At 44.6% G+C, this 23,704-nt stretch overlaps 1 protein-coding gene across 1 annotated transcript in view; it reads right to left on the reverse strand.

Annotated features, from left to right (window-relative positions):
• SPOCK1 (SPARC (osteonectin), cwcv and kazal like domains proteoglycan 1) overlaps positions 1-23,704 on the reverse strand; it is a 501,413-nt gene that overhangs the window by 7,551 nt on the left and 470,158 nt on the right. Inside the window, exons 7-9 of the mRNA XM_059417623.1 lie at positions 12,324-12,440; positions 8,642-8,863; positions 3,458-3,520 (exon numbers count right to left, since the gene is read on the reverse strand). Of these exons, the coding sequence (XP_059273606.1) occupies positions 3,458-3,520; positions 8,642-8,863; positions 12,324-12,440 (402 nt within the window). The remainder of the gene's footprint in view (positions 1-3,457; positions 3,521-8,641; positions 8,864-12,323; positions 12,441-23,704) is intronic.

Below are 23,704 nucleotides of genomic sequence, written 5' to 3' on the forward strand. Positions count from 1 at the left end.
ATATACATATATATAATATAAATAAAATACAATACATATTTGTATATATAAAAATATAATAATCCCTCCCTGTGTTCTAATACGTGCTGAAATTTGAAAGCCACAAGTTTATAACAGCATCTTATATCTGAAGTCACATTCTCATAAATTCAAAACAGTATTTGAGCCTTTCCAATTGCCAAAGAGTTGTCTATTTCATGGTTTTCTACATTAGTCTTGATTGTTTCACTTCATAATATTCCTATAAAGCTTTTCTAATTAGAACTTTTATTATTTTTTTTAATGCATTTGAAGGTAAGTTTCACTTTAGTTGCTTCCCTCTGATTTTGGTACACAAAATTTTCATTTTCTTTTACTTCTAATTGTTTTATTGTACTTTTTAAAAATTATATGCTCCCCCTGCCCCCTTCATGTGTGGGGTTTGGGGGATTGTTTAGTTTTCTTTGGTGGCGTAATCCAAAGCAAATACTCCATTGGTGTTTGAAAAGACAATACATTTCATGATTATGTACAGGAATACATATATATGTATTCTAAGGCTATATACAAATGCAAATTAATCAGGTTATTCATTTCTTCTGTCTACTTGAGCTAAGTTTCAAGAGGTATATGTCTGGTAACAATTGTAGGTATGATGATTCCTTCTTTTAATTCTCTTTTGTTTTAAAGTTGCAAGCATACCATAATATGGTGATAGAAAAAGGAACATTTCAGCACCTCTTTGTTTATAGAATTGTTTATAGAATTCAAGACAAAGCATTTGCTAGATCAGATTTTTATGGAAAGAAGTCTTTAGTATCTTTTAGTTTCAACTTTTAGTGTGATGGTTTTACCTTTACCTCTAAAAGTAAAAATTGGTCTCATAATGAGTTTTGGTCCATTTACATTTCTTCTGATTACAGATACACATGTTCTTCTTTTTCCCCATTTTGTTGAAATGATCAGGATTTTAAATCCCATCTTTTTCTTCTATAGGTTTAACCACTCTATAGTCTATTTCCAGTATTGTTATACCTCTCTTTCTCTGTGGGAAATTCAACAATAAGAGTTCAAGTTAATCTAGGTTTTCTTTTTTTCCAGAATAAACTAGAAGCTTACCACCTTTTATCCTCACTGCCCCCCAACAGTCTGAACTTTTCATTCTTGCTCTAGAACATTTCTATGGTCAATAGCAGCATGTCTTATTTCTTCTCCACAACTGGATCTAAATAATTCCTTCTGGGATTGTTTCATTTCTATAGAGTAAATCCTTTGGTGGTATTTCAGTAAGCCTGGGGTTAGTAAACTTAACTTACGGTTTGAGAATACCTCTGTCCTCACACTTGAATGCTCTGTTTCTCAGTTTTGTTTTTTCTTAGAGTGTATGTGTTTCATAATTGCATACTTCTCTTCTATGGGGAAAATACTCCTGAATGTGACCAGAGTAATAACACTGGTATGAAAGCAAAGCGTTTGCTTACCTCTCTGGCTTTCTGCTCCTTAATTTATTTCAAGTAATAGACTCCAGAAGGAAGTGTAGCATGGGAAGCAATGGGTTTACTCTTTTGAACTGGATTTAACCTCAGATCCTGCTGATTGTGGCAACAACTCTTCAACGCCCTGTCACCAGGCTATTCTAAGGTGACCAGGCTCTCAGAGATCAAATAGATAACCACAGAGAACCATCCTAAAGGATAAGTAAGTCTGCTGGTACCCACACACTCAGAATCTCTGCCAGTGTACAGCAGGAGGACAGAAAAGGAAAAACAAAAGCAACAGATGATTCCCATGACCAGAAGGCAGAGAGATTTGTGAATAGATTCTCAATCAAAGTCTGCAAAGAAGACCTACTAGAAAGCTGAAGAAATGCTGACCCCTCTCCTAGTGCTGCCGCTGGAAAACAATAGCACTTGATAGACAAAAAAGAAAACCGGATCCTGGGCTTAGCCTCCAGGCTGGTAAGAAGCAGGTGTTGCTCTAAATCAATGAAGTAATAGAATTACCATTCTTCCTAAGGAAGCAGTAACTATAACTGATGGGAGGTTGTTTTTTAAATTCAAATACCCCTGAAAACACATGTATTATATTAGGAGATTTCCCTATGAAAAAAATAAAGTGCAAGAAGGTCAGTGATATTTTTTAGGAGTCAGCCAGAATAATCTCTGTATGTGGGGAGATGTGATAAAGTAAGCTTAAGAACTAGGTGGGATTCATGATAGGACAAACATAGGCACTTTGTAGGGAAGACAGAAGATGAGACATTTTATCTTGGACTCCATAACTTATAAATGTCTCATTATTAAATAACAAAGCACTCAGAGGAGATCCAAAGCCCATGAAAATAAAATTTTAAAAACAGATTTATACTATTCTATACCTGTGCACCTTAGGTACAAAACTCAAATCCCAAATACTCGCCAGCATGGAGACATCATGTAGGTGAGCACAAGGCCTTGTGCTGGAAATACCTACGGAAGGAGGGAGCCAGCCATTGGCCTTCACCCCAGAAAGATGCCTTTGTCTTTTTAGAGCCTGGGTCCACCCAGGTCAGAATTACAACTTCGGGGTTCTTTCCGAGTTGAACAGCAGGGATTATCAGAAGCGGGACATCTGAGGCAAGCCAGTGAATACCTTTCAGAAGAATGAAGGAGCAGCTAGGTATTCTGAGGTGACCCAAGAAGCAGTGGAGGAGAACCTGCCAGAGTTCACAGGCAGCCTACTTCTGACAAGCTGCAGCAAACTTGCCCGTTTCCTTCCAGTAAATAGGTACACGTCAGAAATGGCAAGCTGCTTAGGCAAGGCACCTGCTTCTTACGGCCTAACAAGAATAATTCTGAATTCCTGTACTGCAGCTGTCAGTTCTTTTTTTAAAAAGCAAGTAAAGCAACACAGACTCCTTTTTCGGCCAACAAATGAGCCTTACCACTCTCTGCCAGGAGGCCCCTTGAGTGCTGGAGAAGGAGGACATGCGGCTGCAAGGGACACCTCGACAAGCCGGCCTATGTTACCTTTACCTCAGCCCCAGCTTGGCAGGTCCAGGAAAAAAACACGGTTAACATTCAGACAGGGAAAGGTACACTCTCTGAACAGCCTTATGCTTTCCTCTACGATTATGCAGGCGAAACCAAGAAATGCAAAGTCTTTGAACTAGAAGAGGGCCCAGCGCATCTTCCTCCTTGCACAGACAACTTAATCTGGGGAATAATTCTGGAATTTCCAGACCACGTCAGGGAGGAGTTGGAGGTAGCAATGGTGCTGGGGCCCCGCCCACTAGTCCCCCACTAAGGGAGGAGGCAGCGTTTCTCAACCAGCTCTCTCGCCTCAACTTACCTCTGGCCAGCTGTCTGGGGATGAAGGGGCGCGTTTCTTTCAGGAAACGCAGGTACCTAATTGAATAACCATTGCTGTGGCTCAATATTACAAGAGACATGGATGGTTTAATTAGTTGTTTAAACGAGTGACACGAAATTGTACTCACCCAGCAGGCTTTTCCCCTTGCTCAGCTTCTGAATCCTGTTCATTTCATTCTGGCAAGGGAGACCTAAAAAATAATTTATGAAAGTCAGTTTCCAGATGGTGTGGGACATAATCTCTAATGATTGGCTCCACTCTTGATGTGAAATGTACACAATGACACACCTGGGACTGGAATTACTCCATATGCTGTTATTATACAGCAAAACAAATTCAGACCATTAGTGTTACTAATTAAAAAAGAAAAAAATCTTACACTGCAAGGTACTTAAATAGTATTTGGGGGCTACCTGCACTGTATACTAATTTTTCTGCCCACCTTCAACTGAAGCAAATGCCAGGTGCCAACTAGGTGATCTGGCAATAGACATTTTAGTCAGCTGAGAACTAGGATCAAAGCTTCCTAGTGGTTAAATGTTCTGAATGCAACACAGGAGCCGCGAACCAGAGGGAAGGTGACAAATACTTGATGTACCCCAGGCCTTGCTGAAGGATAGAAAGAAGATTTGAATGGCTACTTGGATTACCCTGGCTCAGTACCCCAGGGTAGGACAACACAGGCCACAAGGGCCAACTCTGAAGCTATCCGAGATACGTAGAGAGGCAGCAAATAGAGAAAAGGGAGACCTTAATTCTCAACTCTGCCACCTCACAGTAAAATGCTTTGGGTAAATCTCTCTCAGCCTCCAAGTCCTCAATTATGAAACACCTGTTGTGGTGAAGGACTGATACAGTGGGAACCACATGGCTAAGTAGAGCATATGGGAGTGCACAGTTCTCCAGTCTGGAGAACTGACTCTGTTCTGAGCTTAAAGGAATACGGTTGCACCCATACTGAGTGTTACCATGACTTGGCCATGCACACCCTGTGGCTTGGCAAGGTTCTGCTCTGTGCTCAAAGGCCCTACACTACTTCTGTCCAAGCAACTTTGGGACCTGTAGTAAGTACCAGAGTACCTCTTTACATCTATTAGCCTGTGCATTGCACACCACACCATCTTGCTGCTTGTTCCTTGAGAAAAGCTAATAAAATCTGGATACTGCTGGGGTTAAGGTGCTTTCTGAGTATTGGAGAAAGATGCCAACTGAAAACAAGGAAAAGGGAAATAAAGTCCATCTTTGAAGATGAAAGGTAGCATTTACTAGGACACGGGTACCAGAAAATGTTCTAGAATTTTGTCTTAATATTTACAACAATCCCACAAAGTAGGTACCATTATTATTCCTATTTTGCAACTGGAAAGGTTCATCTCTGTGTGAAACCACAGGCATTTGGAAGACTATTCCAAGACGTACAAGTCACCTTCATTTACATAACACTGGGTCAGTTCCTCAAACTGTCCCACAGTAATTGTAAAAATTCTGCTTCTTTTTCAGCAAGGAAACATGAATCAGGCTGAGACATACAAGAAACTGCTGTGAAAAAAGCAGTGAAGAGTTAGACCAAATTCCAGATAAAGAATTCTAACAGAAAAAATGTTGGCTGCTGAGCAGATGACAAGTTACCAAAGACTCCTCCAAGTAGGCAAGGATGCTTGTGAAAAAGACACTGTGAGACCAGAGCTCAATGCAAATACAAAGTCTCAAGGACAAAATTATACACTGAAAGGAATGAAGGTTGTATCTGAAGCAGCAGAACTCAGGCTCAAGATCCAGGTTACTAATGCTTCTTCAAGAAGACTAACCAAGGGGCACCGGGGTGGCTCAGTGGGTTAAAGCCTCAGCCTTTGGCTCAGGTCATGATCTCAGGGTGCTGGGATCGAGCTCCGCATTGGGCTCTCCGCTCAGCAGAGAGCCCGCTTCCTCCTCTTTCTGCCTGCCTCTCTGACTACGTGTGACCTCTCTCTCTCTCTCTGTCAAATAAATAAAGAATATCTTAAAAAAAAAAAAAAAAGAGAGAGACTAATCAAATGGAACCAAAGTTTTAATCCCACAGCATAAAAATACATTACATGTCCCCAGGAAAAGGGCTACATATAGACTGAGCCAAACTAAGACATGTCCTAGGAAATGGTTTCCATTATTGTACAGCTAAACCCAGTACTGGGAGAATCATGTTTAAAGATAGCAGTATAACAAACTTTTTTGCTCCAGGAAGTTCTATTTAGCACCTTTCTTTCTGTACTAAAAACAAAAAACAAAAAACAAAAAAACAATTATTTGTTTTTGTTTTTGTTTTTGTTTTTTTACAAATATTCAACTGTTATTTTAAGGGATATAATTCCAGTAAGAATTTTTGAAAAAAGTTCTAAAACCCAAACAGAACACTAAAAAACATCAAAGCCAGACAACAAATAATACTACCACATGGAGAATTATAAAGTATTCTCCCAAACTTTCTGGGGCCTGAGAGGGACTCAGAGCCTTTACTGTAGATAATCTACACATTTATCCTAACAAAAACACCACATATGGAATACCTACAGTCTACAGCTAAAAGAGTGCCTTAGAGAGAATTTCAGCCTTGAATACATACATTAATCAATAGGAAATAATGAAGAAACGTGAGTTCTGGGTCAAGGAGGGAGGCAGTGGGAACCCAAACAAAAAAGAGAGGGAAATGCCACAATGAGAAACAAAAAAGGAACTACAATGAATGGACGTCAATTGTCCTTGATTCAGCTTCTCCTGTGTGCCCTGTGAGGGGGTTCTGGCCTCCTTCAGCCATTGCTCAAAGGCCGGCCCAGCCAGGGACATCCACATGGCATGGTAACCACATCTGTCCCATGTTAAGGACTGCAACCTTCCTCTCAAGATCCTGGCACTCACAGCTCTGAGGGAGATGCTAGTATGAGGCTTAGCTTACTTATTCCGGTTAAACCTGAACTCTGGCTACAGTCACATGAGGTTTTATGAACTCAAGCCCAAAGCCATCTTCGTACCCAGTGCTGGATGACCCCAGGTATTTGTTAGGATAACAACATGGTTGTTAGTCAACACTGATTTGGAAGTTGCATCTGCCAGGAGGAGAAAAGAGAAAGGAGATAGAAAAAGAAAAAAATGATCACTTTGCAGAGGATACGATGGCTCACCTGAAAAAAATCAAAGGAAGCCAACCAGAATAATTATTACCAACAAAAGGAAAATTTAGTAAGGTGGCTGTGAAGAAAATTAATCCTGAAACAACCCCCAGCAAGGAACTACAGTAGAAAAAAAAAAAATTCAATTTCGTTTACAAGGAAGATAAATACGAGGGAAGTATAGTATCTGGGAGAACAAAACTTAAAAATGTACTTCTGTTGGTTGGCAGATGCTGTCCTAGAGTCAAAGGATTCAATATTACCTAGCTATCAATTCTCCCTAGATTACTAAGACCCATAACAATAAGCATAAGAATATCCAGGAAACCCTGAAGGATGAGTGGCAGGAGAGGGTGGCTCCACTAGATGTAGGAATAGACAATTATACATGAAGAAGTTTTATATACAATAGACGGAGCATTCAATTAGAGGAGGAAGATGGCTTAGTCACAAAATGACAGGAAGGTAACTGAACAACCCTCTCCAGGAGTCAGCCCCTACCTGACCACATACAGAAGAAATCTAAAGCAATACAGGATTTCAACAGACGATCAATCAACCAAAAGGTACTGATGAAAACACAAACACAAGAGAATTGCTTTAGTATTTCATGGCACAAAATACCTTTCTAAGCCTATGGTAAGTCTCATGGCTTCTAGGAAACCATAAAGGATGGAAAAACTTAACATTATTAAATTGACAAATTTCTTCCTAGCAAAAATGCACCAAGTCAAAGTTGGGGGATAAAATTATTTGCAAGACATTTGGCCAGAACAGTACTAATGTCCTCCATTCAGGGAGAATCCCTAAAAACACACCAAAAAGGACACACAGAGACCTAGCTATTTCTTTGTAAGAGTAAAAATTAGTACAACCATTTGGGGAGGGAAATGGGAAGTAATACTTAAGTTAAAAATGCTTGGGGCACCTGGGTGGCTCAGTGGGTTAAAGCCTCTGCCTTAGGCTCAGGTCATGATCCCAGGGTCCTGGAATCGAGCCCCGCATCAGGCTCTCTGCTCAGTGGGGAGCCTGCTTCCTCCTCGCTCTCTCTCTGCCTGCCTCTCTGCCTACTTGTGATCTGTCTGTCAAATTAAAAAAAAAAAAAAAATCTTTAAAAAAAATGCACAAGCCCTATGACCAATAATTCTGCTTTGAGGAAAGTATCTTGTAGTCCTATCAACAGATACATGTACTTGACACTGAGTGCCCTTTGCAATGATTCACATTTTCTGCTCTGTGTGTACAGTGACTCTGAATGCAGAGAGGCATAGATGCATATAATTTTAAAATTATAATATTCATAGCCCTCTTCCATTCCTTCAGGTGGGTTCCCACAGCCATGCTCAGAGTAGATTATCCATGATCCCTGACTCAAGCTGAGCCAGCTTGGGGATGTAGGACTGGGATTCAGATATAAGCCACTCTCTGCTAGTCCAGCTAGCTGTGGATCACCACACCTGGGTGCACAAGCCCAGGAAGCTAAGCCAGACCATGCGGCACCTCCCAGAGACTCTGAGCTCCTGCCTCTGCATTCTTGATAGGCTGCAGGGGAACTCAGTCCTCTGACTTGCCATGATGTGAGATACTCCTGCGTTCTTTCGCCATATTCCTCAAATGTGGTCTCTTTTGTAAGTGAGTTGGAGTGTATAACCAAGAAATCCTTGCCTATGAGATTCAGGAGGAAGCTGTATTTACCCTAGAGAGGCTGACAAGAGCCTTTTCTCTGACAAGAGGAGACTTCGTGTGACCAAGGGCATTACAGTACTCTGCTATTTGTATAGTATTCCTCACAGAAAGGATCACACAGTGACCTTGGGAATGATGTAGCAAAGGTTTCTACACCCCCTTTACAGAGGTAAACGCTGAGGTATGAAATGGTTAAGAGATTTCCTCCAAGGAGATTTCACTCCAAGGGGGAGTGAGGTAATAGGCCCTTTCGTTATGCTCTTGGGTTTTCTAATATACAATGATAAAAATAAAATAAGTGAGAAGAAAAGAGCCTTTGGGTCTGGCATTCTGTCAGATGACTGCTTACTCTCTAGCCATGTCCTTTGGCTTGACTACTTCCACCTGCCTCCCTAGTATGTGATACACAGGCCTTCGGTGCCAAGTGTGGCTGCCCTGAGCATCAGGAACTACCCCCCCCCCGCCCCGCATCCCCTCCTCACCCCCAGGCTTCTGGAAGCAGTAGCACCACTCATTGTTGGAGAGCTTGCCATCCTTGAAGGAGTCACAGGAGTTGAAGAGAGGCTTGATGCAGGGCTCATACTTATCCAGGTAGATGGCATTGATCTCTGAGTGGTCAAGCAGGAGGTCATAGTTCATGTCCAACTTGTTGAACATCCAGCCCAGGGAGTCCTTGCAGATGGGCAAGATGCTGGTGTCAAATCCTGCAGAGAGAAGGGTGCATCTCAGCGGCCATTAAGCCTGGTCTGGGCTGACACGAGGAGGCCCAGGACCCACTCCCCCAACCTCCTCCTCTCCTGAGGCACTTCCCCTCCAAGGGTGAGTCTCAGGGGCACCCTACTAAAAGATACTAATGTTGGAGTAGAGGTTTAAATATTTTAAAATGCTCTTAAACAGAAGTCAGCATTTGAGGAAATTATGTCCCAAAGGGAACAAGTCCCCCACACTAATTTATCTGGGATGTAAATATGAGTTTTCATTTACCAGACTTGCTTAAAACAGGGTATGCCCAAAAGGAAAAATACAAACCTGGTGAGTAAAAGGAGAAACTTGTAATTCTGCAAACTACACTTTTATATCTAGGGGAAAATACCTGAATCACCAAAACAAAAGAAACTATTGTTTAAAAAAAAAAAAAAAAAAAAAGATGGCAGTGAAATGAAACTATATAGCACAATCCAGAAGCACTGATTATGTCCCAAAGGACTGTTAAATCCAAGCTGTCTGAACATTAATGGGAAAACTAGCCAGGTATCTGCCTCTGTTCCCCATTCTTCTTTTCTACCGTTCCCTCAAGAGATACATGATATGGAATCCAAATTGACTCAGACAATAATTTCTTTCTTATTTCCCTGGGGGAGGAGGGGTAGTTTTCTTAAAGAATTATTTGTTTCCAAAATGGGAACTGTACGCACTAGAATAATAACACTTTGCTTAACACTCAGGATATTGAGTCTACTGTAGACAACCCCCAGAGAAGGCCTGCCCCAAATCTAAAATTGGTCTTGCTTTCAGAATCAAAAGCACTATGCACTTTCAAGTTGTTCCATAAGTTGGATTGGTAGAAATAGTTTTATTTTCCCAGGAAAATTACTATAAAAGTTCATTTTTCTGTTATTTAAGGTAGTCCTCTAAGCCCCTTATTTTTAATCATCTCACTGAATCCTTCCAAGAAGCCTCTAAAATACTGTATTCCTTCTACTTTACAGATGGGGGGGAAAGCTCAAGGCTTAAGTGACTTGCTCAAGATCCTCTAATTGTGGAGGTGGGCTTCCCAGGCAGGAGGCCCAGGCCTGAGTCTACATTCTCAGTCGCTTTTCTCCTAGGGCTGTCTGTACCTCCCATGATCCTCCTACCCTGAGGACATCCAGCTGGTATGGGGGCCATGCCTGAGGATGGGCAGTGCAGGGCAGGGTGGATACAGCAGCCACAGCTGAGGTCCTGATGGGCTTGACTGCCCACTCCCTGCTCAGCAGGTTTCTGTGTATACTGCCAACTGTTGAAAGCCTTGGTTTCCTAAAAAATGGTCTTCACTGTCCAGAAACCAGTGAAATAAGTGTAGCACCTCCACCTCTGAGCTCTTCCAGAACCCTCTGCTTCCCCTTCCTGTCAGTTCATGTTCCTCAGATGCTAAGCTCCTTGAGGGCAAACACCACATTGAGTAGCCTTGGCCCATGCAGCCATGTAGTAAGGGCTTAGTAAAAGCATGAGTTGAAAGAAGTTCTCTAACTATTGCAGAGTTTGGCCCTTCAGACATAAATGCAGTTTTTAAATTTATTCCCACTGACACCTTATAACATGTCTTAGAAAATTCCTTTCTCAAGGGAGATTAGGGGACATCATGTGGCCTCTTCTTTGAAGTTCATGATTGAACCATCCCTATGATGGGGATGTCCTTGGGGCTGCTGAGCAAAGCAAGATCATTTACTCTGACACTAAAAGGCTCCACTATTTTAGATGGAATATTTTACGTAATATGTATCAATTTTATAGGACATTAACATTTTAATACATGACCAAGAGAAGCTCACTGCTCACTGACCAGCCAAGAGATGTGCCATGCTGGTCAGGCAGTAGTCTGAAGGTCAAGCCCCACCTCCCCAATACCCATTTGGAAAGTTCTAAGGAAAAGGCACCTGCATCTAGTATCTAGAAGTGGAGGGCGGAACAGAACAGCCCTTCTAATTGCCCCCAAGCACGTGGGATTTCTAATGCCCCATGCTTTCCTCTTCACAACTCCTGAACTGATAAAAACATCTCTCCCTCCTATGGCCTCATGGGCTAACCAAGCCTTGCTCCTTTTTATTCCTTTCACTGCAGTTGCTTCAGGACATCAAACCTAAAAGCCTCTTTGGGGACTCAATTTGCTTCTGGCCAAGGGCAGGTCTTTTGCTAGCTCCCCAACTGTCTGCAGAAGGAGTCTCATGGGGCTGGAGGGTGTAAGGAGCCACTCTCTGCACAGCCATCTGCTCTTTGCTCTTCCTGGAAAGGTTGTTCAGAAAGCCCAAGGGCCTGGCTGCTCCAGGAGGATCCCCAGGAAAAGTTCCTCTAGACTGTCTGTGAATTAATTGTCCACAAATTTCCAAGCCTTGGCAGGAATGGTAGGAGGAAGGCAAGAATGGAAGAAGAAACTATCTTCCTCCTCCTTTCCCATCGACTCAACCACCTGAAACCACTCTGTGGATACTTAGATCCTGAGAAGCGGACACTATCTTTCCCTTAAACTGTAACATTCAGACTAGCAAAAGAATTGTCCCCTAGATCAGTATTCTCTCCCAGTATCTACAACTACCAGCCACAAAGAATAACCTGTAATTAAGGTGATCATTCAGACTCTGGCCAAAGACCAGAGAGTGGTTGAGCTCTGGATCCCAACAGTTGCCAAAGTCCAGATATTTGAACAACTTTGTCGTTGGGTAAGTCATTCTGAGCAACAGGGCCATAGCGTGGAGAAGGCTACTGCTCATCGTTTTTGAGTTCAAGACAACAAGAGAGTCCTTCAAGGTACAAACATGCTGGCCCACTCTGAGTTTTCTCTTTAGGTTATGAAGAGGCTCTGAATATGGGCTCTGCCAATGCACTGATGGAGGAGGGGAGACATTATCGAAGATGTTCTGTACAGAGTTGCTTATAAGAGCTGAACATTAGGAACGACTTCAGTGCGCCAAAATCGAGGTCTAATTACATACATTCTGTCTGTAATTGAAATTCTCGGTGGCTATGACAAAGTGCAACACTACTCAACACAGGAGGCCAGAGTGTGCTGCTGAGTGACTGACGATTGTCAGACAGATGGTGCGGTGAGTACTGTATGCATGTACAAAGACACAGATTTTTTTCTCCTGTGTGGCAAGGAGAAAACTTCACATATATGCCACAACATGCTTATGGTGGTTAAAGTGGTGGATTCTTAGATAGCTTTTTGTATTTTCCGAAGTCTCTATACTAAACACATGAGAGTTTTGTGGCCAGACTTTTAAAAATTAAGTTGTTACATGGAGGAGGGGGAATGCTTGGGAATCAAGAAAATATTTTAACTGGTGTGCATCTGACATAGTGTTTCTTTGATTACACCAAAAGGTACTGTTAAATCAACGCTGTCTAGTAACTAAGGAAATGTGATGCATAAATTGGAATAAATTAGTGAGAGCAGAGTGGTCTTACTGCCTTGGGCTGCATCAGAGCTGGTGGGCTTGATGACCCTGTTGGCGTCCTCGTGAAGGGCTCCAAACCAGTCTTTCAGGCGGGATGCGAGGTTCCTCAACTCCTTATCTGTGCAGGCTGCAGAAAAGCAAAAGGAAGAAACAGTGAGTCCACCAACTTTCTTCTCTTGTTAGCTCTCAACATGCAATGCCACCCGCAGAGCCGTGCTCAACACTAACCCCCCTCTCCAAGCACAGTGCAGCACTTTCCCCACGCTTGGAAAACCACCCAAAGATGCTGCAGTCACAGGGAAGGAGCACGACAGAAAGCTGGGACTCCACAGGGTAAGCAGCATTGCTCAGAACTGAATCTGGACTGCCTCCGAGCAGGTAAAACCAACGCTAACAGTCTCCCGGTTCTGCAACTGGCCTCCAAAGACTAACAGATCTCTCTTGCTAACCCAACAGAACTCGCTAGTACAGTTTGCTGGAGATCATATTTTCCACTAAACTCATGCCAAGAGATCAACACTCAGGAAGAGTGGATGTCCTCAGCAAGAGGCTGCCTGGCACACCAAGAGTTCCCAGTAACGACAATTGATTTTGCTTTAGCCCAAGGTTGGGATTTGTGTGCGGGGCTTATGCTGCTGGCCTTATGGTAGGCTGACTTGACTTTCCCCTAGAGACAGATGCATGCCACCTTCATGCAAGAGTCCTTTCTATTGGCACACAGCCCATCTCTAACTATGAGGCTCACCTTTTAAGGTAAATGATAGGAACTGGAGCCAAGGAATACTGCTTCTGAGAACAAGAAGAAACCCCAAATGGCATGTTTGGGTAGAGGGGTACATACTCTGTGAAGGTCTCTGAGGGTGCAGAAGTGAGGCTTGAGGGGAAAAATCCCCAAAGGAGGAACAGTGGTGTTGGAAATGGGGCTAATACATCCTCATTCCATATATTACCCTAATTCTGGGTATAAAGAATCCCGATGAGGGTCCAGACAGTGACCCACCTCTAAGAGGCTGACAAACCAGCCTTTAGCATCTGGAGGGTAAGAAATTAGAAACCCAAGGGACCAAAATCCCAATAAGAAGGGACAAAGACACAAACCCAGAACAGTTGCTTTTCCCAAATTCTGAACCCATAGGCGACAGCACAGAAACCAAGCAAAACACCATTATAAAGCAGAAACAAGTCCTGAATATCTTACAGAGCTGATGGGATGTAGATTAAGGCTGGACTCTACTGGTCTAGAGAGACTGCCAGCATCAGGCTCTCTACTGAAAGGCATGGGGGCAATGATGAATGAGTAGAGAGTCTTGCCAAAAGTCTGGTCCAACCTTCAGTCAATGCATACTCTCACTGAATTGAAGGCATCGGCCCCTGTCTGTCTCCCAAAGAAAAGAATAGTATCATACAGATCTTCCCCTCATTTTTACATTTTGCATTTTTGCTTTTAAGAAAGCCCACCTTTAGCTAGCCTGGTGTTTGGAACTTGACCGACAACAGAGCCAAACTTCTCAGACCTCGGGTGTAAAGGTCTTCCTGACTCTCCATTGTGGGGGCTGGAGTTGGTAAGCAGACCCAGGCTGGATCTGTGGAATGTTAATGCTCCCCTAACCACTCTCCCAACCACTCTCTCCTCATTCCAGTCGGGAGCCAGACCTATACCCTGCCAGGCATGGAATGTATGCATTCTTTATATGCACGCTATTAAGGACCTCAAGATACTTAGCCTTGCTTTTGACAACTGGGCCATGATTCATCTTAAGACATCAGCCAGGAAATGGTACCCAGAACTGTCTTCACTGGATGCAGAGTATAAGAGCTCTGGGCTCACAGCGCCTGGAATGACTCCCAGCTTTACCACTGCCTGGCGGGGTGACCCCACAGATCTCAACTTCTCAGCACCTCGGTGTCCTCCTCCATAAACCCAGGATACCACTCTATGGCCATGAATTAGACCAAGTATGTGAAGGACTTACAGAGCACATGGCACATAACAATTGTTCGGAGTGTGCCAGCTACGATTTAAGGGAAGGTTTGCAGGTAATCTCAGAGCACTCATCACAGCATTCAGAAAACCAAGAAGACAAATGCACCTCTATGAAACTGGCTTTGTCCGCATAAGAGATTGGGGAAAATGGATACTTGTACAATCTAGTCCAGTTGCCATTAGCCAGATGTGCCTATTTATATGAACACTAATTTAAGTAAGTAAAATAGTTAAAATGCAGTGTTCTGATCTCACCCACCCCCATCATGTGCCAGTCACCCGTGGGTGAGGACACCATGGGGGACAGCACAGCTACAGAGGGTTTCCCACGTGCCAGAAAATAGTGGATGACATCAGCTATCCCTTTGGGAACTCCAACTTTTTGGAGGTTCATCATGATATCCTAATATCTGATACCTCTACTCCTTCCCTTTGGTGTTTTTCAATTGTGTTTGTGTGTTTTAGAGAGAGAGCTTGCGGGCGCATATGTGCACGGGGGAGGGGGAGAAAGATCAAGATCTCATGACCCTGAGATCATGTGACCTGAGGCGGAACCAAGAGGCAGATACTCAACTGCTCAACGGAATGCCTCCTCCACCCTCCCACCCCAACATCTTTGGTGTGTAAAGAGGGGCTGAGGAAGAACCCATGCCTGCTCAAGCCGGGAACCAGAATCTTCTGCTAAGCCACGCACACAGCCAGGAAGGGGTCGGGACTCATGGGCTCACCCAGGAGCAGATCCACACGGACACACAGACTGACAGCCCCAACTCGGAAGCTTGGGATAGAGCCCTCACTTTCATGACTCTTCAGATGCCAAGCAGCTCAAATCAAGAAAGGATGTGGTCTGTTTTCCTGATGGGAGTGGGATGTGGGCTCTAGAGTCAATCTTACATTTGAAAATGGAAAATTAATAGCATCTATTTCTTCTCAATTGCCATGCACACCATCTATTCTAAATGTTCTCTGAGCAGAGAAAATTACCAAGTCAACTTGCAAAGGAAATGAATCCCCATCTTACACTGCAGGATAAATTAGTCAGTCATGTTTAACTAAACCCTGACAGATGTGCAGGTAATCTATATCTTTAGAAGACTGCTGAATTTCCCACAGGCTTTCCAAAGTACACAGGCTCTGGATGGCTAATGGAATCAGGCACTGGAATCTCAAAAGAGCCAATGTGTCACTCAGGGAAAAGCGCACCAGCAAGACACCCCTGGCTTGGGTGGAGAGAGATCAGAAAGCCTGGACAGAGATAGGAGGCACTCAATTAGTGGGCCCTATTCACTTGCTGTGTCCTCCACTGAATGGTCCTCATGGGGACAAAGTCCGGCCCAGCTGGCCTAGAGCTAGACACATCCCAGAGAGAAAAATAAAGATGACAGCCTGCAGAGCACTGTTTGTTCAGATTGGGGATTCTAGCCACAAAAGACATGCTGGCAGTGAATGGGGAGGCTGGGGAGGGGGAAGGATGCCTGCCTTTTAAGGGGCCTATCAGAGCCCCTGATAAAGGGATGAACAGAGGATTGATGTTTTCAGAAATGGGGGACTCAAAGAGTACCTCCCACACACTCAACTCCTTCCTGGGGAAAAATAACTTTTGGGGAAAAAGAAAATCTTTATAAAACCAAATCCGCCTGCCATTTTCACTTGGTGTCCTAAGGTGGAGCGATCCTTGTGATTTCTCAGGGGAATCTGAGCTCTCCTCTCCTCCTGGTGACAGAAGCTGGTCCTCAGGCCACCAGCCTCAGCATCCTCAGAAAAAGAGAGTGTTGTCCTGGGAGAGGACTCAGTTCACAAAGGCTAGGACCTGATCCCCTGGGCCACTGGGTTACCTTCCAGAGTGAATGAGGCCAGCCTGTCCTCTTGCTCCCTACCTCTCCTTCTCTCCCCTCCTGCCCTCCACCAGTGTCGCTGTTAGCCTCCTGTTCATCACGGACTGTGTGTTGCCTGCCTGTTCCCACAGGTTACTTTTTCACAGGATCTCAGTCTGTTCCAGCATGGCTGGAGTATAGGCTGCATCCCTGCCTCCCCTGTGGTCGGCAAATGGCACTACTGGGCCCTCCTGTCTGTAGGGCACACACCACGGAAGTGTCCCAGATCCCTATAGAAGGTTCCCCACTTTCTTGCTGGCTCCACTGTCTCCACTCCCATCATCCCCACCAGAACCTCCCACCAAGAAAACTGGATCGGGGTCCTAATTGATCTCCTGTCTTTTCCCCACTTTTGTCTTCTCAGAGGCTCCTCAACCCTCTGCCAGCAAATCCATACCCTTCATGTGGCCTATGTATTGATCACGGTGCCCTGGGCCACCTCTGGTCTCCCTCCTCTCTTTCCTGGACTCTGGACCGCATCCTCACCGTCCTTTCCAGATGCTGCTCCATCCTGAGCCCCCTAATCTCCTTGTCTCGCTAATGCCAATTTCCCCATCAGATCTTACAGGAGGATTTTCCCCTCTTAGGGGCTTTCAGTGTCTTGGTCCTTGGGTGGCATTCAGCATACCCGTACTTTCTCCTTCACGGCCCCTCTTCCTCTCTAGAGAGTAGCAGCATAAAACAGCCCTGAGTCAGGCTCAGCTCCTAAGGCCCATCATCCTGGGCAGCCGGTACCCAGCATGAGGAATGCTCTCAACACATACTTACTAACTCTACATAACGTGACCCTCTTGTTGCCTTTTGCAAATTTCAATTTATCCGTCTGCAAAATGGCATAATAAAGCTCAGCTCCTAGCACTGTCGCATGGAATATGGTTATATCCACAAAAGAAAGCTCACAGCTCCCGGTGTATAGCAGGGACTTAACAAATTTATGTTCCTCTTCCCATATCCGAACTGTCAGCACAACGCTTTACCATTTTATCCTCGCACACTTCTTTTCAAGCCTCAGGAGATGCTTGTGATACGGAAAATAATATCTCTCCTTTACTTATTTTGTAGGTGGGTCAGTACAAGTCCACAGGATTCAGCTTGTAACAGATGTCTGCCTTCTCCTGAAGAGAAAAGCTACACAATGATTCCCTTTGCCTGTATTCTCAGCACTTACCAAGGGTGGATATACAGGTTTTCAAAATGTAGGTATTAAAAGGAAACGGGAATGCACGAACAGCCTGGTTCCAAGCTCCCTAAGTCACACAGTCATCTAGGGACAGTGACAGGATCTGGATCCAGGCTGTTACTTGCTGGGCCGTCCCTGGGTGCTAGACCGGCTCCCTGCATTGACTGGCCTGGTAGGGAACCAGTACTAACTGAGGCAACTAATTGACTGGGTCCATTTTCTGGGTTGGAAAAAATCAAAACATCAGGCCCTCCCATGTAAAGGGAGCTCTGCCAATGATGCACGTGAGGCAGCCGGCTGTGCATTACGGGGATGAATTCAGGCTCTGCCTTCATTAGCTTTGGCGTGAGAACAGTGGTCCTGTGGAAGGAGCACGCAGCCTTCCTGTTATGCTCCCAGAAGCATGGATCACATGTGCAGCCGCTGGGGCTTCATTAGAGAAAAGTAGAGTGCCACTGCACATTACTCCAAAATGTACAAAAAGACAGCTTTCTCCCCCAGGAAAGCACAGCGCTTGGGCAGAGAAGGGCCCAGGTAATTTGGTGCTCTCCCAGGGGACTTCTCCTGTCTGTTTGGAAAATATGAACAAAATGCAATCAGCAAGTGTAAATAAGGCACACATGGCCTCCGTGGAAGGGAGATAGCCCAGGGAAGAAAACGGGATCGCTTTCCCACCAGGGCACCATCTCTCCACTCCACCCAAGGCCTGGAGCTTTAAGGCGTTTGGGCTAGATTGGCTCGGAATGCAGACAGTGTTCAAACAAAACAGGAGGACAGAATGAGTGACCCAAGTGATGGGCTTGAAAAGGAGGCACTGGTGCCAATACAAGAGGGCCGAGAAGCTGTCCCAGGGTTTCTGCAACCCGGGTGAGGTCCTGAGGAAGGAAGAAAGGATGCTCTCATCTATTAGTATCTGCTTGTGGGGCAGTGAGCCTGGCCAGTAGGTCCTGAGGGAGAGGGAAGGCTGCTTCTCAAGCACCAGTGAGGGGTCAGCCTTCCCCGGCCACCATGGCGCCATCTTCCCTGTCTCCTTCAGACAAAGCCAAGGGCCAGCAAAAAGCTGGTGAGGAAGTTTCAAATGGGTAATGGTTCTAGAAGGGGGCAGGCAGGAGCCAGGAAATCCAAGCTTCTTTGAAAAGTGCTCCCAAAGGTGGAAACTGGTCTTTCAGGCTGCGCTTGGCTTATGAGGACTCGGAAGGATGAGAACTGTCTATAAAGGCCCCTGGAGGATTAGACAAAAAGCCAAAGGCAAGGAGACAACCAGAAGGATAAAACATACTTGGATGATAGAAAGTGCAGGTAGGGACAGAAATTCTGTATTCACAGCTAGAGTGTTAGTATCTAGTAGAGTGAGCGTGTGTGTGTGTGTGTGTGTGTGTGTCTGGATGTTAAAATCCTACCTGGAGCCCCATTTGAACACCCAATTGGGGCTGTTTGAAAATAGCAAATCCAACAGGCAAGCATTGTAGGCCACCTGTAAACCTCTGCCAGGGCACCAATTATTGGCAGACGCTTGGCACTCATGAAATCCTTCAGCTAAAGAGCCAAACAAGGAAACACGCCACCTGTCACATGGACCCACTGCCTTCTGCCACCCAGGCCTCACCCAATGCTTAGCTCAGGGTCCCAGAAGCAGTTAATAGGAAAACAGCTAGAATTTAATTTAAACTTTAGTGTCTCTGAAAGTAATTAAGGAGTTGGGCCAGACCAGGGGGTCCCTCTGGAGCAGGCCGGGAGGCCTTCTCAGAAATGGAGACCTTTGAAAGTAATCTCCTTCAGCCCTCCTAGGTGCTGTTGTGCTTAATTACTTACTCAGAGCAACACTGCATCAGTGCGCAGTGAGTGTGCGCAGTTAGCACCTCCTGTAGGAAGTCCAGCTGAGCCCTCTTCAGGGCAGAGATTAGAGGTGAGCAGAGCCAGGATGGGAGCGACCACAAGGACACCATGTCATCCTCAGGGACATGCAGGCTCCTCCTCCTGAGTGGGCGTGGGGCGGCATGCTGAACACACAGCAAGTGGCTCAGGGCTGGGGATGTGTGTCTAAATGATAAGCAGCGGTGCTGCCCTTCTTTGGGAGCTTGAACGAGCGGGAAAGGGAGCAAGGCTCCATCCCCCGGGAACATACGCTCTAGTAAACTGGAACTCACAGAGGAGAGGGTTGATTCTAGCTAGGTGTGCTCAGCCGTGCCAGCTGCGAGCAGCTGAGTGACTGTTCCCATTTGCAGCTTCCTCATGGGCAGATGTAGCACGGGGAGCTCGGAGCATCATGGGAAGACTGCACTGGAAGAAGACACTTAGCACTCTGGAGCTCCTGGTTCTCGTACCGTCAGTGTTTGCAGACACGGGGCAGCCCCGTGATCCACCAGAGGGCAAAGTACGGAAATCAAGATCACACGTGTGGCATTTTCTAATCAGATGTCTCCCTGAAGCTAGCCAGGAAGGTGTGATTTTCCTCTGTTTTTTTCTAGAGGTCGAGTGACACCTCCCAGGTCCTACAGATGGCAAATAGCAAATTGGAGATTCAAATCCAGGTCCCTGAATCTGAAGGTCACTTGATGGGCTCTCATTCCACAACCCCAGCTGCCTGCACCTGCTCGTGCTCCCATTCCCCAGCAGGCCTGGAGCCTCTTCCACCAGATAAAGATCATGAGGTGTGTGCCTGAGCCGGAGCAGACTGGCACTCCTTCCCGGGCATGCAGACAGGCCGGTGGTCCTGTGGCTTGTGGGTCTGTCAGCCCTGGGTTGGAATCCCAGCTCTCAGTGCCTGAGCTGTTGTTCTCCACCTAAGTCTCTGCTCTTCTCCAGGCCTCTTTTTTTTTTTTTTTTTTTTTTTTTTTTTTTTTAATAGGTAAGAGAGGTATCCTAAGAGTATCATCCTCACCTAGCTGCGGTGAGGATTTGCTGGGAAGATTAAGCTTTCAGAAATCCAGCGGCAGCCACGCCCACTTTCCCTTCTGAGGAACTCAGAGAGACTGAATGGGTAATCAACTCCCAGCCTAAGCCGATTTGGTGACCAGAAAGACAACTGAGGTTTCCCCAGGGGATTTCTACAGCTTACTTGAGGTGAATCCCCATTTCTAATTGGAGATCATCTAACAGAGATCTGAGCCAGCTTACACCTGCTCAAATTAAATTGTGTTATTACATGTAAATCCAGTTTTTACTTTTCAGGGCCTAAAACACCAGCCTATGTGCATGTTCTCTTGTCCTGGGAGGAATACCATTTTATGCAAAAAGGGGGCTGAGCAAAGGAATTAGGGCCTCCTTATTCAGAGGCTTGCTAATAAAGTCCTTCTTAAAAAGCAGTCTTTGCAAGAGCTTAAAATACTGACATGAAACTTGGAGGAAAATGAGTTAAACTAATTAATGGTAGAACCTACAAGCAAAGATGGATAAATTTCCCCATTAACCCCATTACAACTATCCTTAGTAACCTGATTTGAGGAGACTTTAATGTTTCCCTTGATTCAAATGATAATCCTTTATCTGGAAAAAGAAATACATTTAGAACTTACACAACATTTGTAAATGTGCATTAGCAGAATAACACTTATTTTTCCCACTGAATAATCTAGAGCAGGGAGGTTAGCTAGATGAAATAAACTTTTAAAGCTTCAGATAAAATCCATAGCCTTTTCTATACCGCAGGGTATTTAAAAAAAAAAAAAAAAGGTGGAAGTGCAAACCATTGGTTGGAAATGCCAACCCTGCTTTTCACACTGCATATATAAACTTAAATCTTCAAGAGGTTTTAGAGACAGAAACAACCCCCCTCTTTTTTTGAGAGAGAGCAAAAGCAAGAGCAGGAACAAGGGGGAGAGGCAGAGAGAGGGGAGAATCTGAAGCAGGCTCCATACCCAGTGCCAACCCTGACATGGGGCTTGATCTCATGATGCTCAGATTACGACCAGAGCTGAAATAAAGTGTCAGATGCTTAACCAACTAAGCAGAAAATGTTGTTTTAGGGCACAAAGAAGATGCATCTCCACACCTACTTGGCACTTTGTGTCCAGTTTAACCCACTCAAATTTAGCATTCAAATCTGGGCATTATTGAATGTAATTTAAGTTTTAATGTTTTTCATCACCTAAGGCATCAGTACGCACATGTATGTTTTTACTCTTAAACATGAAATACACTTATATTGTTATTTAATGGGCCAGGAAGCCACAAAAGATTTGTGGAGGACATGAACGCCAAGCTTGGGACTGGAGATCTGATCCTAACGGTCTAGGATGTGTGTGGAACCTGGGGCTGCCAGTGTACCTTCGTTCACAATTAGGTGGGGGACCAGGTAGATGGCCAAATACAGAGACACATGAGCTCTTCTTAGTTTATTTCCTCTCACCACTGCCCCCTCTCCTCAACCAGAGGGGATGGTGACATGGGTATATGGACTGATGGGATGTCACCCTTCTTGTGACAAAGGTCCAGTAGAGCCTCCAGGGCTGCCAGAGTCTCAAGTAAGAGGGTAGAGGTTGGAGCTGGGATTGAAAACTCCCATGTGGGACTGAGGCCAGAACAGAATGGTCCTAAGGATGCCTGGAGAAGACATGGCCTGGCATCTTCATTTTCATCCTTCTGGTAGACAAGCTGACAGACAATCCAGAGAGATACAGCAGAATCTGAGGAGGAACTGCCTCCAGAAACCATAAAGGGTGTCTTAAGCTATCCTAAATCCTGCCAGGTTCAGTGTTTGACTCACTGGTCTTCTCACCCTTCAGACTGTGTAACACACTCTAGCTTTACCTCCACTCTGGAAGCCTTAGGGCATGAGCAGGTATAGAGACCCAGCGAGAAAAGAAGATGGTATCCCAGTCCCACGGGACATCCTGTGGGTTCCGAGAGGACCTTGTGCCAGGCACAGAGATGAAACAGTAGCCACTATTATTTCTAGAGCTAGAAAGCCTGTCTTTGATCAAAATTGCCTGTTTAGAGACCTAGTATCTAACAAGGCAGCATGACAAAGCTAGCAATATACCTCTTCCCCTCCTGAATATCATATAATCAACAATATAGACAGAATATAACCATCAACTACACTTTTACTGAAACTACAAGAGAGACATAGAATCCCAAACTTCCAACAATATAGAAGAAGTCACCCAGACAGAAGTAAAATGTCCAGGGCCAATAAAACAAAAACAAAAACAAAACAAAACAAAGATATGTTTCTGACAGGCAAAAGGCTCCTCCTGAAGTCACAGACCAATATTTCCTGCTCAGTAAGGACTAAGGAATCTAAAGGAAAGGATGGGGGTACAGATCAAGCAGAAGCTGCACAGGAAGAAAAATCAATAAAAAGGCAGAAAAAGAACGAAGTGGCCTAGGGCAGCTGGTCTCAGAAAATGCCCACAAAATTGTTCTTTCTATAGACAAGAGGCTAACTTCAAAGTTCAGCTTCAGTTTTAGCAAAAGAACTGGAGAAAGGATGGACAGAGCTGTTTCATAGAAAAAGATTAAAAAAAAAAAAAAAGGCACCAAAACCACACAAAGCAGCCATTTTATCAGGAAGCCCTCTTTCACAGGTGACTCTGTGAAGCAGATGCTTTTGTACCTGGAATCTACAAAGACAGATGAGTTCCTCCTTTCCATCTACTGCACTCCCTTTGAAACCTGCAGGCCGGCCAAGTCTAACTTATTCCAATAATAGTTTTTTGTTTTGTTTTGTTTTGTTTTTTAAAGATGCTGACATGTTCATTTATATAATACATGAAGAAACCGGAAAAGAGCACCAAAACTTGGCACGGGACACTCAGCAGGAAAGTTGGAAAAGGTGAAAATGTGGACCAAGTATGATACCATGAATTAAAGTGAAACAATCATCTTTATGAAGAAAGAAGATTAAACAATATACAAGAAGTCACAGAGGAGAAGACACTAGAGGAAATACCATCTATCTGAGAGAGAGAGTGAGCATGGATGATTAGGGGGAGGAGAAGAGGGAGAGGGACAAGCAGACTCCGTACTGAGTGTGGAGCTGGACGCAGGGCTTGATCTCACAACCCTGAGATCATGTTCTGAGCCAAAACCAAGAGTCAGACACTTAACCCACTGAGCCACCCAGGCACCCCCCCAGTTGCTAGATAAGTTTTGACTCCAAAATCCCCCTGTGGGACTTTACTCTGCAAGTATGCATAAATGTGCATTTGAAGTAACCTATATATGGCTATCCATTACATTACTTGAAATAGCAAAAGGCTGAAAATAACTGACATGTCTATGGTTAAATCAATTACAGTACATCCGCTCGATGAAAAACTCTTAACAGCTACATGTATGAGACCCAAGGATTTCTAAGATAAGTTAAGTTAAAAAACTGAAGTGTATCACATGCTACTATCTGTGCTAAA

Source organism: Mustela nigripes, chromosome 12 (assembly GCF_022355385.1).
Source record: "Mustela nigripes isolate SB6536 chromosome 12, MUSNIG.SB6536, whole genome shotgun sequence".
Classification (NCBI taxonomy): Eukaryota; Metazoa; Chordata; class Mammalia; order Carnivora; family Mustelidae; genus Mustela; species Mustela nigripes.